The sequence below is a fragment of the Daucus carota genome, chromosome 3, assembly GCF_001625215.2.
Source record: "Daucus carota subsp. sativus chromosome 3, DH1 v3.0, whole genome shotgun sequence".
Taxonomy (NCBI): Eukaryota; Viridiplantae; Streptophyta; class Magnoliopsida; order Apiales; family Apiaceae; genus Daucus; species Daucus carota.
Genome location: NC_030383.2, coordinates 52,417,171 through 52,435,267, shown reverse-complemented (window position 1 = coordinate 52,435,267; position 18,097 = coordinate 52,417,171). Strand labels below are relative to the sequence as shown.

General features: G+C 32.6%; 2 protein-coding genes and 1 long non-coding RNA gene across 4 annotated transcripts; 2 read left to right on the top strand and 1 right to left on the bottom strand.

Annotated features, from left to right (window-relative positions):
• The first annotated feature begins 5,499 nt into the window (after positions 1–5,499).
• On the top strand, positions 5,500–7,033 carry LOC135151680 (uncharacterized). The gene is made up of 3 exons (XR_010290532.1): positions 5,500–5,822; positions 5,909–6,075; positions 6,407–7,033. It is a non-coding gene; the product is annotated as an uncharacterized LOC135151680 (long non-coding RNA).
• Positions 7,034–13,186: 6,153 nt separating this feature from the next.
• On the bottom strand, positions 13,187–15,515 carry LOC108211667 (protein POLLENLESS 3-LIKE 2). The gene is made up of 4 exons (XM_017383324.2): positions 15,269–15,515; positions 14,759–14,971; positions 14,522–14,677; positions 13,187–14,431 (listed from the first exon to the last, which is right to left on the bottom strand). The coding sequence occupies exons 1-4, from the start codon at positions 15,431–15,433 to the stop codon at positions 13,484–13,486; spliced, it is 1,482 nt and encodes a 493-aa protein (XP_017238813.1). The 5' UTR covers positions 15,434–15,515; the 3' UTR covers positions 13,187–13,483.
• A 549-nt stretch (positions 15,516–16,064) lies between these two features.
• LOC108213806 (uncharacterized) lies at positions 16,065–17,754 on the top strand. Of its 2 annotated transcripts, XM_017385595.2 has the most exons (4): positions 16,066–16,162; positions 16,264–16,342; positions 16,890–17,187; positions 17,265–17,754. In XM_017385595.2, exons 3-4 carry the CDS (start codon positions 16,894–16,896, stop codon positions 17,562–17,564), a joined length of 594 nt encoding a protein of 197 aa, XP_017241084.1. In that variant the 5' UTR covers positions 16,066–16,162; positions 16,264–16,342; positions 16,890–16,893; the 3' UTR covers positions 17,565–17,754. The 2 variants fall into 2 exon arrangements, with proteins under 2 accessions (XP_063946801.1, XP_017241084.1); XM_064090731.1 differs by having other exon boundaries at positions 16,065–16,162; positions 16,264–17,187.
• The last annotated feature ends 343 nt before the right edge of the window (positions 17,755–18,097 follow it).

Here is an 18,097-nt window from a genome sequence, read left to right as displayed (position 1 = left end):
TTGATCATCGGATGAAAATGACATAAATATATAATTTAGAAAATAAAATCTCAAGTTTTGAATTATTATGTTGAATTTTTTGAGTCAAACTCAAGGTATTTGTTTAAGATTATAAAATTATTTATTAAGTTTGTACACTTGATTTAGAGAGTGGGGAAAATGCGGAAGAAATTTTAGTTAAATATTTTGCATGTAGGTCTTTGTTACGAAATGTATTTTTACATTCGTTGGTCACAAATGTAATATTTGATATATCAATACTGACCGACTCTACAAAAATGTTAGACGGCCAATTAGTAGAAAAATTTCTCCATAACTAATGCCATACTTCAGAGTAAAGGTTTTTGTAACTAAACGTGTCTTATTTATATCAATAATGCCATCTTATGTATTTTATTTTTGTAGATTCATTGACAACGCATTCCTGTTTTGCTCTGAGGCAAATTATCGACTCTATCTTCCTTTCATTGCTTTTTTTAAGAAGGACAATAATCGCATCTCAATGATTAGACTCGTGTAATAATTGTGTAACGAAACGAATAATGTAATTAATAAGTGTTTTACAACATAGGAGAGATCCAAACTTTCTTGGACATAAGATTTTCTTACTCAGTAGAGTGATCAAGATGCTCATCTTGAAGAGATTGTAGAGTAGAAGGCTCATAGATATATCCTTCAACTAAACTTTTGTTGCAAGAAAATATGTAGGAAAATGATATTGGGCAATCTATATATTCATTAGTCGGATGTTGAATAAAAAGATACGTAAAATTAGGAATGCGAGAAGAAATGTCAACTTTAAACTTTATTTATGAAAATATTCATGCTTCCAGAATGTCATAAAATATGAAACTCGTACTCATTGTAAGATAGTATCCCAATAAAAGTATCCTTTTCTGCCATTATACCATATTGGATAAAGCAACCAAATGGGCACATGACACAGTCAACGAAACAATGATGATTTTTACAACGAAAACCGAGTACATTGATGTTTTTGAAACAAACAACCAGACTGTATGGGCATGTGTTCAGGCGATATCACCTTATTAATGATGAAGGAGATATAAATATATGTAAAGTGCATACAAATGAAAATTTTAAAAAACCATTGATTAAGGCTTTGCAACAGAAGCACGATGGACATACTAGTTTCATGGGTATATGATACATGGGTGATTGACTCTACTATAAGCGGGAGATCGCTAGCGTGTGCGTAAAGGCAAAACTAGATTATATTTTTCTATTTAAATATATATGATTATTAATAGCATTGCTCTATTATTATTCCTTACAATTTGTTATACCTTTATTTATTATGATATTATTAGATTAATAAATGTACTTAGAATATGATGTGAATTCTACATTTCTAAGCACGTGACTTAAGACTGAGAATATAAGAATAATATTATTTTCCTAAACATCGCTAATCGAGTATTATTATTATGGGATGATGATAATACATTAAGACTAATGTGTTTTGTTGACTGATTATCACATCTCATTGATCATAAGTATAGTGATAAAGTCAATACCACAAACACATGTACAATATACACGTGTCTTGTTCGATAGACTAAATGTCCAAATGTGATATTATACATGTATGTTTAGTCATAATTAATCTCACTGTGATAATGATGAAATGGTCCTTCGACTTGAAATTATTATATTTCTATATGATGATTAATGTAATATGATTACATTAAAAGTTGTCTTTGACCGAGTAAAATAAAAGTGAACTTTAGGTACATTGTGAATCGTACGAGAAATACGAATGATCTAAAAGAGATTTAACCCTCCTATTTTAGGAGAGAAATTATTGGCCATTTGTGTGAGTTAGACTATGAAATTTGGGCCACACTTAGGGTTTGCAATATTGAACCCGACCCGACAACCCAATATGAATTCGATCCGTAAAATACAAATTCAGACTGGAGTTTTTCGGGTGCGGGTTGACCCAAAATCAACCAGAAAAAAACATGTCATTTTCGGGTTGAATTCGAGTTACCCGAAATTACCAGAAAATTAATATATAATACAAATATTATATATATTCATATAAAAATATATATATTTATATCATTTTTGTAATATTTATCAGTTAATTTTTAATAAAAAATAAATTAATTTAATAAAAAATATTTTATTTAGATTAAAATAACATTTACTTATTCTTCTAAAAAATATTTATTAATAAATATTATGGGCTGGGTCGGGTTCGGGTTACTCGCAGGTAGTCCAGGCCGGGTTCGGATTGGGTATTCTGACCTATTAAAATTTCGGGTCTGGTACAGGTTGGGTAAAATTTTTGATTAGTGGCTGTCAACCCGACCCGATACCTGAAATTGTCAGCCCTAGCTACACTCAGATATTGATTTGAAATGATACTCTACTCATTAAATCAAGGAAACTCGGATTGAACTATGATGAGGATGACAAATTACATGCTTCTAGTTTAATCTATAATATGAGGTTAAAGGGATTATATTACATTGTACATTATTCACGAAAGGTTTAATCAATCACCGATTTAATTATTATTATTATCATTTGGGTAGCAATAATATATTACTACATGTCACTCATTTTTTATAATTTTAATATTAGATATTAAAACTATAGTCAACGTAACAATAACCTAAAGGGTCACACAAAGAAAATGTGAATAAATATTTAATTTAAATATGAATTTAAATTAAATGGGAAGTTCGAATTATTAATTAAGTTGGATAAATATTAAATTTAAATTCACTTAGTAATCGTCCCTCATAGATTATTGATTTAATTGATTAATCAATAATTAAAATTTATTTTTGACAAGTCGTTTTTAAATTATCTGATTATTCCCTCGTACTAAAATTTACTTAATTTAAAGAAATTTTCGATACGTAATAAATTTGGATACAATAAATATTAAAGCATTAATATTATCTCAGTTTATTAATTTTAAGTGATGGTGTTTAAATAACATAAAGGACACCATCAATGTCTTCCTTGAACTTCATTTGAACACATGATCCAAAGAATATGGGTTTCCATACCCAAGTCGACTATACCATACATATATATAGAATAACTTCTTCGAAGACCGTTATCCTCAGAGAGCGCACCCTCTTCACTCAGGTTGAGCTTTCCAACGGGCGTGTCCTTCATTAGGAGAGGAACTCTTTACCTTCTATCCTGTTTTGTTAACAAATGGGCGGTAAATTTTTTCACATAACAATTTAGAAATATATAAGAGAAGAGGAGAATAGCAAATAAGTTGTATTGCTTTGGACAAATATGAAGCCTATTTATAGGCTTAGTAGAAGGATGTTACAAGTATGTGTAAGGTCAAAGGTCTAGGAACTTGAAAGATCAAGAGTTTGGAAAACTAAACATTTGGACTTCTCGAGACATCCATTCATAACACTCCCCCTTGGATGTCCAGTTTCCAAAAATCGTGCCTCGTTAAAACCTTTCTAGGAAAAAACCCTTTGGGAAAAAAATCCTAATGAAGGAAAAAGAGTACATCGATTTTGTAAATTTATTTGAAATCTTTGAGTCGACGCATCCCAATCTTATGTACCACTTTCTCAAATTTTGTTGGTGGCAATGACTTTGTAAACAAATCTGCAAGATTGTCACTTGAACGAATTTGTTGAACTTCAATCTCTCCGTTTTCTTGAAGGTCATGTGTGAAGAAAAACTTTGGTGATATGTGCTTAGTTTTGTCACCTTTAATATAGCCTTCCTTTAACTGTTGAATGCACGATGTGTTGTCTTCAAACATCACTGTTGGGATTGTCCTATCATAGTGCATGCCACAAGATTCTCGAATATGTTGACATATTGACCTCAACCAGACACATTCCCGACTAGCTTCATGGATTGCCAGAATCTCTGCGTGATTTAAGAAGTAGCTGCCAAAGATTGTTTCACAGAGCGCCACGAGATGGCTAGGGCTGAGTATTCGGTCGGTTCGGTCCAGAACCGGACCGAACGAAAGAACCGAAAACCGAATTTGTAAATTTTTCTGGACCGAGCCGGACCGAAATTATTATATGGAACGAATCGGACCGAACCGAAATAATTCGGTTCGGTTCGGTTCTTTCTTTAAGAACCGAACTTTTCTTTCAAAATTTTACAAAACTCAAAAATGTTGGTGTATCAAACTCTCCAATCCAGGTGTTAAAAAAATAGACAATTTGTTTTGTTGCATCACGGGTTTTGTATGAAGAGGTGTCTCATCTTCTTCCTGGAGGTATAATACTTCTCGTCACTGTTTGACCGTGAGATGTTGAATCTTCAAACAAATTGTAGATGCTTGATTGTAAATTGTGTTCTCCGATTCTTGAAATCTGGAACATAAAGCTAGCACAAGGTTTATGAGACGAGGCGGCTGAATTTTGTGTCTAGCAGTCTGGGTTTGGAAAGTGATATCTGCTCTGTGGTTATAATTATAAAGGATAAAATATAAATTAGTAATATATATATATATATATATATATTATTTTATATATTAATAAAAATAATTCGGTCTATTCGGTTCGGACCGAATTTTTTTAAAAGGAACGGGACCGAACCGAAATTTAATTCGGTTTGGACCCAAAAAACCGAATAGACCGGACTTCTTGAAAAATTGGGACCGAACCGAATTTTCATAATTCGGTACTTTTGTAGGCTATTTAAGCGCTAGCCTATATATGTATCCTATGATTTCACAATTATTATTTTTTAAACTACTATGATATATTGATATTGTAATTGGATTTTGCCATCAATAGTAAATGATTAAATATCATGCACATTGATTGAAAATAATACTTAAAAGTTATGTTGTATATCAAATTTCTATGCAAAATTAGTAGCTTTAGTAAGCTGGATATATATAGATTTCACAAGATATCAAACATTTTTTTGCTAATCTTAATAAACTTATGAAAAAAATTGATTACTAAATTTTTTAATAGAGTAACATCAGTATTTAAAAACAAAAATAACAAATAGACAGAGAGAATTGATAATGATACTAGCGCAAGGAAAGAAAAAGAAATGATAATAAATATGTTTAAATGCAATTTCTATATCTGTGAGCCTATGTTGAAAAATAGAGGAAGTAATCGTATTCGTACAACCATTGTTTTGTACGATTTGATGTAATTATGTAGGATCATGGAAGTAAAAGTACAATTCTTAATGAGTCCAATGCAACTTGGTACAAGTCTTATGTAGGGGCATTTCTGCTTTCATAATTCCATTTCCTGATCATAATTAGGTAATGCTCACATGTAGAGCTGAACAAAAAGACCGGCCTGCTAGGCCCAGGACTGGTCTTTAAAAGCCCAGGCTTTTTTTCAAACAATCTGGACCAGGCTTTTTTAAATACCGGGCCGGGCCAGGCTTGATAATATATGAAAAATCAAGGACCATAAGCAGTTTGAAAGACAGACCCAGTCTAACTGAACTTTGACCCGGGCTTTTATTTGTAAAATAATTATATTCATATTATTTCTAATACATACATCACCGACTCATTACACTCTCCTCTCTCACAATACACTTTTCTCTCTCTCTTCCGATGCTCGACGGCCGACGCTCGACTCGTCTGCTCAGATCATTCCTGTCACTGAATCTTCGGCGATCCACGACCACCAGCGTACCGGTCGGTCACCTCTCTGTCTACGCTGGAAACGAAATGGAGCGGTTAATTCGAGCTGATAAATCACCTAATCTTCATCCAATTGCTCAACAAATCGGCTCAAGTGTGTGGTTACAAGCAGAAAGGCGTGCTTCGGACCCCTGCGACGTCGTCTGCTTCGAGAGAGTTGAATTAGGTTTGTTTTTTGTTCATTTATCACTCCCTCTTTTGACTTTTCTAGGGTTTCGTCTCTCTTTTTTATGTGCTGATTGTTTTATTTAGGGCGTTGAGAAGCTGAATGCATTTAAGTGGATGACTGGAGTCTGGATGGTGGTATTCTGGTGTGCCATCACGTTCCTCTTAAGATTGCGGATGTGGGTCTCGGAATCTCGGTCTCTGGGAAGGGCTTTTACTGTGCATCTGTGCCTCTTAAGAGTTATACTCATGAGGTACCTACTTTCCAATTAATATTTAATTCTTACCACCTGTAGTCTGGAGGATTGTGGCTGTATTTTCGGTATGAACTTGTTAAGCTAACTTTACCCTCATAATTTTCAAAATAATTTATCATGGATTTTTTGACTTTTACATAACCTTTAATTGCAACACGATGGATAGTAATTCTACTGACCTTTTGATATTTTAGTTGAAGGCTACGATATATGTTGTTCGTCATTCCATCATTATCGAAATGATTGAATGGCAATCCCTGTGAGATAATTAGTTTCATCTGCATATGTTTTTGTAATGCTTGCTCATAGTTCCATATATAACCTGTAGGACCTATTTGTGATTGACTTGTCTCTGGAGCCATCTTTGTAATAATTATTGTCCAGCGTTACACTAGACTAAAAAATTATAGCTATTGTAACGAAATAAAGGTAACGTTTCAAAACAAACGTTACATATGGGCACTTATGGCGTAGTAAAGTAACATGCCTGCCAAGTGAAGAAAGATTGGGAGAAGAAAGAATGAGATACAAAGTGAAGATTATTTATGTTATTGATCTGTATGAACTTCATGAAGGAAGAAAACATAGCTGTTAGAAATTGGTTGTCAATTTTGCCCTTACAGATAGCCGTTTTATAGCTGTTAGAAGGGTAAAATATGTAAATAACAATAATATCTCTTTTGGCAAATCACATGGATGGAAAGCTGAAAAGTGGAACCTGGAAGCCTGCAGCGTGCACATATTCACATGGAGCAGCAGGCCATCAATGCATCACAACATTATTTTATATTTGTGTAATTAATAACTATAGGTGTGTATTATATTGTCCACTGTTGTAATGACTAATAATTGTAGATTGCACAGGCTCTGTACAATGTAGTATATTAAGAGCATCTCCAATAGTCTCTTAACTCGCTCCTAAATATAATATAAAATATTGACTCTTAGTGATTTAATGTGGGTTCAACTCCAATAACACCTCTTATATTCACTCCTTATTTTGTTTTATATTATTAAAAGTAAGTCATGTGCATATAAGTACAAAAGCAAGTGGATGGAGAGAGAAGGTGTGCTTCCAAATTTATAATAATACTAGCTTAAAACCCGTGCAATGCACGGGCGGTTTTAATATTTGTTAATTTATCGCATATATTTTAGATTTAATGAATTTTATTGAAAGTAAAATTGTGATAGAATAATGTTATTAAAAAAACTTTTATTTAGCAGCTAAATAAATTCTTAATAGTTAATTCCTTCAAATAGTTAATTTATAATTATCTCAAATATATAATTTTTTAATGATAATGTTAAAATAATTTTTTTTACATGTTACTCCCTCCGTTCTTGAATATCTGCCTTTTGACTTTTTCGCACACATTTTAAGATATTTTGACCACATAGCTAGAAATGTTATTTTCAAATATTTCTTTTTATGAATAAAAGTATTGATATAAAATTTTTATTCAGAATAAGAAATTTAAAAATAATATTTTTACTATAAATTCAAAACATTTTAACATGCGTGCCAAAAAATCAAAAGACAGATATTTAAGAACGGAGGGATTATAATTTGAGGAGACCTGTAAACCCAGATAGAAACAACCCAATTAGCGTTTTAATATTTAGTTATTAATAGTTAATTAAATAGTATAAAACATATTATAAGTTAAACAGAAGCGTAATTCAAATACTGATCCATAATGGTAATCTAATTTTTAATGTTTTGATTTAATAGACGATAAAAAATATATTATAATTTGTTATAAATTAAGGATGTCTATGGATAATTTGTTATAATTTGATTTAATAGACGATAATTTGTTTTAGTTAAAAAGATAATTACTATATTCCTCTATGTTCATTTAGAAGATTGAGTTTTTTAGTTAGAAAATATAAAGAAGATAACATATTTTAGTTAAAAAGATATTTGTTTATATAGATAAGGCTGTATTTCCACCCAAAGTTAAAAAAAATAATTAGTTATTTAGATAGATCCGTATTTCGGCTCAAGTACCGAGCGACTAAACTTTCAATGTTTCAGCTTTAATAGAAAAAAAAGATAACATATTTTAGTTAAAAAGAATACCGTGTAATTGATTACATAGATAGGCCTGTATTTCAGCCCAAAGTTAAAAATAATAATTAGTTATATAGATAGGCCCGTATTTCGACTCAAGTACTGACCGACCAAACTTTCAATGTTTCGGTTTTAATAGTAAAAAAGATAACATATTTTAGTTTAAAAGAATAATTGATGATATAGATAGGCCTGTATTTCGGCCCAGAAGCCCAAGTACCGACCGACCAAACTTTCAATGTTTCAGCTTTAATAGTAAAAAAAATTAACATATTTTAATGAAAAAGAATAATTGATTGTATAGATAGGCCTGTATTGCGGCCAAAAATTAAAAAAAAAAAAAAATAATTAGTTATATAGATACGCTCATATTTCGGCCAAAGTACCAACCGACCGAAATTTTAATGTTTTGGCTTTAATAGTAAAAAAGATAACATATTTTAGTTAAAAGAATAATTGATTATATAGATAGGCCTGTATTTCGGCTCAGAAGCCAAGTTCGACCGATCAAACTTTCAATGTTTCGACTTTAATAGTAAAAAAAATAACATATCTTAGTTAAAAAGAATAATTGATTATATAGACAGGCCTGTATTTCGGCCCAAAATTAAAAAAAAAATAATTAGTTATATAGATAGGCCCATATATCGGCCCAAGTACCGACCGACCAAACTTTTAATATTTCGACTTTAATAGTATAGTATAGATATTAGTTAGGAGTGGCTAATAGCTCTTACAATTGAGGAGAGAGAAGATAATTTTAGGGAATTTAAGAGTGACTAGGAGTCTATTGGAGCAAGCAAAACTACACTCCTCCTCAAATGTCAATTTAAGAGCCACTATAAAGAGGCTATTGGAGATGCTCTAAATGTACACAAGTCAAATTATTTAAATTGAGCAACTCCTTTACTGACTTCTTGTTTTTATGATATTTTAGTTTTATTCCCCAGGCTTTGTTTTTATGATATTTTTAGTTTTGTTCCCCGGGCTTTTGTCCAGACTTTTTGGGCTTTTACCTGGCAGCCAATCCAGGCTATAATTTGGGCTTTAACTGGGCCAGATTATTTTTCGGGCCGCGCCGGGCCTTTTTTTTTGTAAAATTAAGGCCTCGTAGGGACTTGAAGGCCAGTCCTAGACCAATCTGGGCTTTATATAAGCTTTTTATCGGGACTATCAAGATGCGCTTTTTAGGCCCAGTCTTTTTGTTCAGCTCTACTCACATGTGATAATACAACATATGCTAACAACTTCAACTGTCGTATATTATGTAAGTATTATATATTATATTATTTTTATATTCTTTTTGATTTCTTTGATTTTTAAATTTCACATCCATTTTGTTTAACAGGACACATATGTGATATACATATGTTTTGTATTATCCTCAAGAGTTTCTGGTGAAAACATGACACAACAATTGGACTATAGGCCACTAGTTAAGTGTAAGTATTGTTGGTGTTTTTCATTTCATTTTTACCGGGAATAATATGATTTTAAAATGTTTGTGTTGTTATTTTCCATTGATTGAGGGATAATGTGATTTTAAAACTTTTGTAGAATATTATTGCAAATTCTACCGTTTTAATCAAGAAGATTCCATTATTATGAACAAGTGTTCAGTAGATTGTGGCTTGTTGCGTTCATTGTTATTACAGTCGTATAGGTAAATACTAAATACTATATACAAATTATAATTACTGGTGTTTTCATAGTGATTGATTTATTATCCTTGTATCTATAAATTAAATTAAAAAGCTTTTTGTATAATAACTAGTCTTGTACTAGTTTTTTCGAGTAAAAGGGAGTATTATATTTTAGGGAAAAACGTCAAATACTACTATTGCAAATAATGTTGTGATACGGTAAAAAATTAATGTTGCACTAATTTTCTAAAAGTATATAGTTACAGTCGTATAGGCAAATACTATTGCAGATAATATTATGCAACGGTAAAAATTTAGTGTTTTCATGATAATTACTAATGTTTTCTGAGCTTCTTGTATATTATTACTGTTCTAGTTACGTCCGAGATAGGAAAATAGAACTCACACACATGGTTGAGGATAAGATATAATCTCGTTTTCGAGGTTGTGTGTAGACACTCACAACACAACCCACACAAGGGCGTTCACGAGATTGGGGAATTCGATTTGGTGAAATAGAACGTGATTGACTCATTTCTCATGGATTTGCAGATCCTTATTATGTCTATGTTTGTCAAAATTATGGTTAAATAACACTAGTCAAATATTATTACAAAGATATGCAATAATAAAATGAAAGCTATTGCTTAAGTCCGTGTTCCATATGCTTCGAAACTCCTTTGCCGGGATGACTTTGACTTTGGATCATTAACCTACTTTACCCTTGTTACACTATTGGATTTTTATATCATGCTTATTGGATTCTTGTATTTTTAGTCGATTTGTTTTATTAGCCGGAGGCTTTTGACTCCTTTTTAAAAATCGGTAATAAAGTTTATAAACGTTTATCAAGTTCTTATCTCTTTTTGTATGTCGCTTATAATCTCATAACCTTTTTTGTATAGGTGTTTAGTCATTGGAAAATGTTATGTAATTTACAATAAAATTGAAAAATCATCACCAATTTCATTTCACAAATTCATCTATATTATATTATAATATAGCTTATAACCCGTGCAATGTACGAGACCTTTTTAATTGTTTTATAAAATTTTATTCTTAATATATTTAAAATGATGAAAAAAATTATTTATCAATAATAAATCATAATTTTAAATTAGATAAAAATAAAATATGAAATTATATTATTTTTAAGGCGGAACTATTTGTGCAGTACTAACCTCTTGTATGGTCATTTTGGACGCGTCTTAATTTTGACCTTTGTCATCGTGTGTATGTTTAGTAGTATTGTTTTATTGTTTGCAGTATCATTTATTAGGATCATCCCTTTGTTATTCAGTTATGTATCTTTTGAAATATTTTTCATTGAATGTATGTTCTTCTTTTATTCCTATAATATATTCATATTTTGATATTAACAAAATTTTACAAAATGATTTTTACACAGATGAGGGGAGAAATTAGTGACCCTATGTAGAGTGATTTATGTTCTAGATATTGGCCAGTTTTATATTTGAAATTTTTTTGTGTTATCCCGGATGTTGAAGATTCTGCTATATATAATATTTCTGGTTAATTTGTATTTGCATGGGAGAATTTTGCATGTAATATCAACTTTTATTATGATAATTTCATGTTTTTCTCTTAATTTTTTTTATTGATATGTATTTGTGTAGTTGGGTTCCATATATGTTTAAAGTGTTTTAGATGTTTGACCACTACAATAAGCTAAGATTAGTGTTTGGTAGTTAGCAGATTGAAATAGAGGTTTGGATCCAAAAAGCTACTTTGAGGAGTTTTTTGAGTTAGAGATTTTGGTTTGGGTCAAAATAAGCTAATCAATCAGCTATTTACCAAATAATTTTATGAGAAACCGCTCATTTAATCCGCTGATCAAAACATATACTTCAATTAGCTAGTCAAAACGTCTAATTCAATCCGCTAACCGCTACTCCCTTCGTCTCTTAATACTTTTCCTGTTTCTCTTTGTCACGCTTGCCAACACACACTTTTGATCATTAATATCTTTAGTTTCGTATTAGTATTAAATATAAAAAATTCATCGCATTAAAGTACTCACAAATATGAATCCAACAAGATCTTTCATGACTATATTTAGTCTTATAGATTAAATGTAAATTAGTAATTTGTTCTGTGTGATGAACAGTCCCGACATTTCAAATGGGAAAAGTTTTTAGAGACGGAGGGAGTAATTCCCGGACACGGCCTTAATAAATGGTCAAACCGTTAAAGATAAATCTTTTGACATGTTTCCAGGTTATATGAACCAAGGAAGATGGTGAAAAGCAATGGAATCAGGGGTTTGACAGAGCCATTTTTTAAAATATCTTAATAAAAATTTGTAATCAAAATTTTAATTCAAAAAAAAAAATCAATTAAAATTAATAATTATAATTATCCGGTCAATCCATCTAAAGATAAGTGTCCAAATCAAAAGTGTCATACAAAAAATTACCGAGGGAGTAAACTTGTTGAACTATTAGCGATTATTATTTTTTGATATGAAAAAAAATAAGATTTTGTTAACCATTCAACTATAGAATTATTGTATACGTATTTTAAGTATAAACAAGTGTCATGACAATATTCTGTCAAAAAAAAAAAGTGTCATGACAATATTATAATTGAAAAAACTTCTTTGTAATTTATATTTAAAACTATTCTCGTCTTCTAACCTTGAAATAGGGCAGAGAATTGGAACCCGGTAATTTTCGCTAAACATGGCTTCAAATTAGTTACCCTATTTTTGGTTAAATGTTGTAAATCAAAAAAAAAAAAAAAAAAGAACAAGTTTAATTGACAACTTATTGGGCAGGATAAATCACCTGCCTAACTTCCGCCAAATGGAAAGATCCACCAGATGTATTATAGGCTATAGCAGAGTCGAAAGTAGAAAAATCCATATGTGCATAAACCAAAAAACCAACACATTCAAGCTTGGTTGCCGATTTTTTTGATGCATCAAATTTACATAAATATAGGAAAATTTGAGTTTAACAGTACTATTTCAACAAGACAGTTTTAATGAGAAGTTAAGCCTTGAGATAGAAGGATACTCAACATAACCTGGAATCAGCATTCAGGACTTGCAAGGATTGGAATCATGAATTCCTCTCCTTGCAAGTATATGTTGTAGGGAAAGCAAAAGTATTCTTGCTTGAGAATATTCTTAGTTAGTTCCACAACTAATTGTCAATCCAGACTAGACGATATGACATCAACAGCCTTAACCGACTTCAGCACAGAAGTTAGGATATGAAAAGAATATATTGAATTTTGGAATTCAATAACAGCTAATTTTTTAACCAACTAGAGAATAGCAAGTAGAGAGTAAAGACCTTGTAGAGGGTTAGAAAACCGACCAGACATTCCATGCCATTGTCTCATGTGTAGACTGCTAAAGCCATCAGAATCTAAAAACCATAATGCAAAAATAACGGAAATGAAGATTTCAACAGAATGTCTGGGAAAGATTTCATAAGCATTACCTTCTCAAGGAGGAGAAAAATTCAAGAAAAAAACAACTGAGTTAATAATTGTTAAACTTCTAAAACCACAAACCAGGAAACCACCACCAGACTCCCATCACCACGAGAGCGAGGAGTCAGAGGAGAAAAAGATCATCTCCGTCCTACATAAATAAATCAAATAACCCTTCCCAATAGGTTGTTATTCTCATATCTAAATAATAAAAATATTGTTTTCAGGTCCTTGGGCTTAAAGATGGAGCAATTTGTTGAAACACCTTGAGCCTCTTCTTTTCAACCTTCAGCTGCACTTTTCCCACTTCACCCTCTCCATTTTTCACCACAAGTTTGCTCTTCGGTTCATCAGTTAAAGAACCCAAAACAGCAGCAAGAATTGCGTCCTCAAAATCCTTGTTATCAGGTAAGGCCAGCTCTTTCCACTTGTCGCCTTTTGGAGAATTGGGCTGACTTTTAGTCTCCATCAATGGAGGCTTCCAAGATTGACCGAACTTGTTACCTACAGTCAAGTTCAAATTAGCTGCACCATCAGCATCCGCTGCTGTACCAGCAGCATTAGCTGACCTTGTTCTCTTAAGCCGGTCTGTCATTGACTGGTTATCAGCAGGCGGCTGGGGGGCCACAAATTTGGATGAAAAGAATGGTTGTGCCGCGATGTTAAGTGAATTCCCGAAAGGAACAGTTGGTTTGCCTGGCCCTTGCGGATTTGGCTGATTAGGTATGTTGTTTGAATTCACATTCTCATCAGCAAAATCATCTTGGAGCCGTCTAGCAGGGGTAACCGATGGATTTGGAGCAGCATTGAGTTCTCTACAAGGCTGAGGCTGCCAAATAGCAGAAGAGCCCAAAAATGCATTAAACAGCTTAGACTGTTCTATCCTGTCACCACCCTTGTTCATCATTTCTGACTCAAGGTCACGGAGCATCTGTTGAGCTCTCTCGTAGGCTTTCAGGTGCGAATCAACACCTCTTTGCCCATCAGCTACCGCTGGCGGCTTAACTCTCCTCAGAGTCTCTTTAGCCTCAGTAATCCTGCCCTGTTTCATCAAACAAATCCCCAAATTGCACATCTTGTTACTGTCTGCTGCAATCGCCAGTGCCCTTCTGTAAGCATCCTCCGCTTCAGTGTAGTTGTTCTGTTGCATAAGTGCCCATCCCAAATTACCCTGTAACAATAAATAGATTATTGAGAAACAAGATCATTTTATAATTGATATCTGGCTAATTAACATATGAGTTTCCAGATAAAAATTTACCAGCAATCTAGTGGCCTCTTGCTCCACAGAGACTTGAAATTTCTTGCCTTGAGAGCGAGCTGTCTTTGTTCGCTTTCCATTAAAAGCCATTCCTTGCTGAATCAAGAACAATTTGCGCCTCAACAGCGCAATTTGGTCATCCAATCTCCCACATCTCTGTTAAATGGCAACATAATTAGGATACACAAAATCAAGAATTACAGACTCAATCACCTTAATCTAAAAACAAAATAGTACCTTGTAAAGGTCCAGAAGGATATTATCAAGAGACTCCTGAGATTGATCAGAACATCGGATCCTCAAGGACTTAATGGCCTCAATCGCTTCCTCTGATCGATTCTGCTGTTTCATAACAATAGCCATATCCTTCAAAGCACTATCCACTCTATCTCCTGAATTAATTGCTGCCCAAAACAAAGGGATGGCTCTCTCGGGATCCTTATCCACCAGCTGATGATGCAGATTCATAATCAACAAATCAGTATACTAATACAAACTCAAAACACCCCTTTAACCAAAATTAAATTTCTCTAAATCAAACAAGCAAAGGAACCAAGTTAACAATTAAAAAGTAATGATCACTTAATTGTACCCCACATGATGAATTTACAAACAAACTAATCCCGGATACTAGTAAATCGACAACATCAAACTAGTCTTATAATAATTTTCTGATAAAACCAAAATCAGAATTGAGAGAAACGATAAAACACAGAAAGAATTGTGAGACATAGTAAAGAGGGTTACCTGAACATTTTTGGCCCTGACATAAGGGGAATCACCAACAGGAACCTTATGAGCAACATGAAATGACTCGGAACGAGTTCTCGAGACCCCGAGAGGCTTAGCAGGCGAGCAAGGGGCGGATTTGGTGGGCCTAAAACCAGGAGGAGCATTCCACATTTCTTGCATCTTCTCCGATGAATCAATCAATCAATGGTTTATCAACAAACGGAGAAGAAGATCGAGACAGAGAGTGAACAACAGAGGCGCTCGTGTGCTCAATTTATATTTGTAGCGTATCTTTTTTTTAAAAAGAATTCGACCGTTAGAAGAACTAGCCGTTGTGTGATTTTCTATCCTACGGGGTATTTTTTATCTGTGGCCCGAGGGAATCATTTGTACTGTAAAAAATTTTCACACCCGTAACATTTTCCTTATTTGCCTTCTTGGATAATCTCATCATTATATCGTATCTCATTCTTTTCATTACTTCGATTTCGATGAATAAGAAATTCATGAAATCTTCTCCGATCAATAAAGGGAAAATAAATTCAACCGTTTTTGAACTTTACTTGTTTTATGATCTACGTACTTAAACTATAAATAAAATTAGATACGATCCTTGAACTTTTTAATATTTCTGATTCGGGTCCTTCTGTCCAAATAAAGTTAACAGACGTTAATTTTTGCTTAGGTGGCAGGAAATTTAAATAAATAATATATAAAATATTATTAGAATTAAACACGTGGATGCTGACTCATAAGTTCATTTGACTAATTTAATTTAAATATGTAATATACATATAAAAACATAATATACAAATATGTTTCACAGAGAAAAAACAAGCATCGGGTAACTGGGTCTATAGTTAGGGTTTAAGTGAAATTGGGGCTATTCAGAGAAGATCAAAATCGCAGGTATTTGAGAGCTTAAACATGTATATATGATATTCGTTTAATCTTCTTACTTCATCTCTTTCATTTATCTTCATTTTATAACTTTAATTTGATTATTTCAGATGGAATCCAGTGTTAAAGTGGAGATTCATCATGGTGGGCAGTTCACGACAAAGAATGGGATAAGATACTACAAAGGAGGTAAAACTAAATACATCTATGATCAAGCCGTAGATAATATATCAGTTGCTATGTGTGAAAAATTCATCAGTAATAATCTTGGTTATAAGATTTTAAAATTTATTGGCTTAAGGATGGATCGTCATTTGATAGTAATGGATGTAAGTTGTTATGGAATGATGAAATAATACATGAGATGTGTGCAGATGCATTAATTAATGATAGAATAAATATTTATGTTGATCATGCTTGCGAAGAGAGTGATAGGATTGAGACTGATAATCATAGTGATGCTGATGACAGTGAATATGATGAATGTGAAAGTGAGGAGAGTGAAAATGAAAATATTGATATTGAGGATGAATATGACACTGATCATGATGAGGAGTTTGTCGATATAATTAAAAAGAAGAAAGAAGTGTATCAAGCTAAAAAGATGGCAGTTAAGTGGCATTCCATGTATTCATGGATGTGTTGCACTATTTAGTATGAATCGAAATCCCAAAGAAAAAGTCGATGATTGTTTTAGTAAAGCTGTATACATGAAAACTTATGAAAATCTACTCAGGCCAATGAAAGGTGCTATGTTCTGGCCAAATACCGGTCTTCCTGACTTTCTTTCCCCAAAGGCAAGAAGAATGCCCGGGAGACCTAAGAAAAATAGGAGAAAGGAACAGGGTGAAGTTGGGGCTGGGGTGAAGTTAGGAAAAAAAAGGGTGGCAATGAGATGCAGTAAGTGTCTGCTCTATGGTCACAATAAAACAACTTGTAAAGCAAGTGATGAAGAAATCAATGAAAGACAAAGAGAAGCTGCTGAGGCAAAGAAGGCTCATAGTGAGGCTGCAAGGGCCCAATCTGCAGCAAAGGTTAGGTTTTAGTATGCCTTTGAATATTTGATGTTCTTAGTTAATGTACTAACACATGTTGTTCTTAATATATGTAGAGGAAGAAGGTAACAAGTCAAAAAAAGAAGCCTGATGTTGCAGACCAAGTTGAACAACCAAAAAGAAAACGGGGAAGACCACCTAAGGCCGCCAATGTTCATGTGCTGCCTCAGCCACCTCCACTACTTCCACCAGGTGTAGGGGTATACAAATGTAACAAGGATGGTCATACTTACTTCTCAACAGCAACTGAAACAATCAGAGTAACTAGTTCACAACCAGTAGGATCGACTTCAGCTCCTGCAACTACAAAAAGAGTTCATAGCTCAAGCCAACCTACTGGAGGAAGAAAACGGTGAATGTGAACTTTGGAGATTTAGAGTACAAAATGTGGACTACTTTTACAAAAATTTAAGATGTCTGGTATTAAAATTATGAGTATTTTGGAATATTTTTGCTACTTAGTATTTGTTTTATTTTTAAGCTATCTATTCCAATGTAATATCAGTACACTATCAATTAATGTTCAAGTACTCTATATCAATCTTATCTTTGTTTTTGTTTCAATTTTATATTATGTTATATAAAGATATTAGAGTAAAAAAATCAATTAATGAAAATAAAATTTTATTAAAGTGCCACATAATATTCATATAGCATCCAGCATTTTTCTTTTAATTTTATCAGCTGCCACCTAAGCAAAAGTTAACGTCCGTTAACTTTATTTGAACAGAAGGACCCGAATCAAAATATTAAAATGTTCAAGGATCGTATTTATTTTTTTATAGTTCAAGGACTTAGATCATAAAACCAGTAAAGTTCAAGGACGGTTGAATTTATTTTCCCAACAATAAATTAAAAAAGAGAATAATTCTGCTTTGTACCTTTTCAA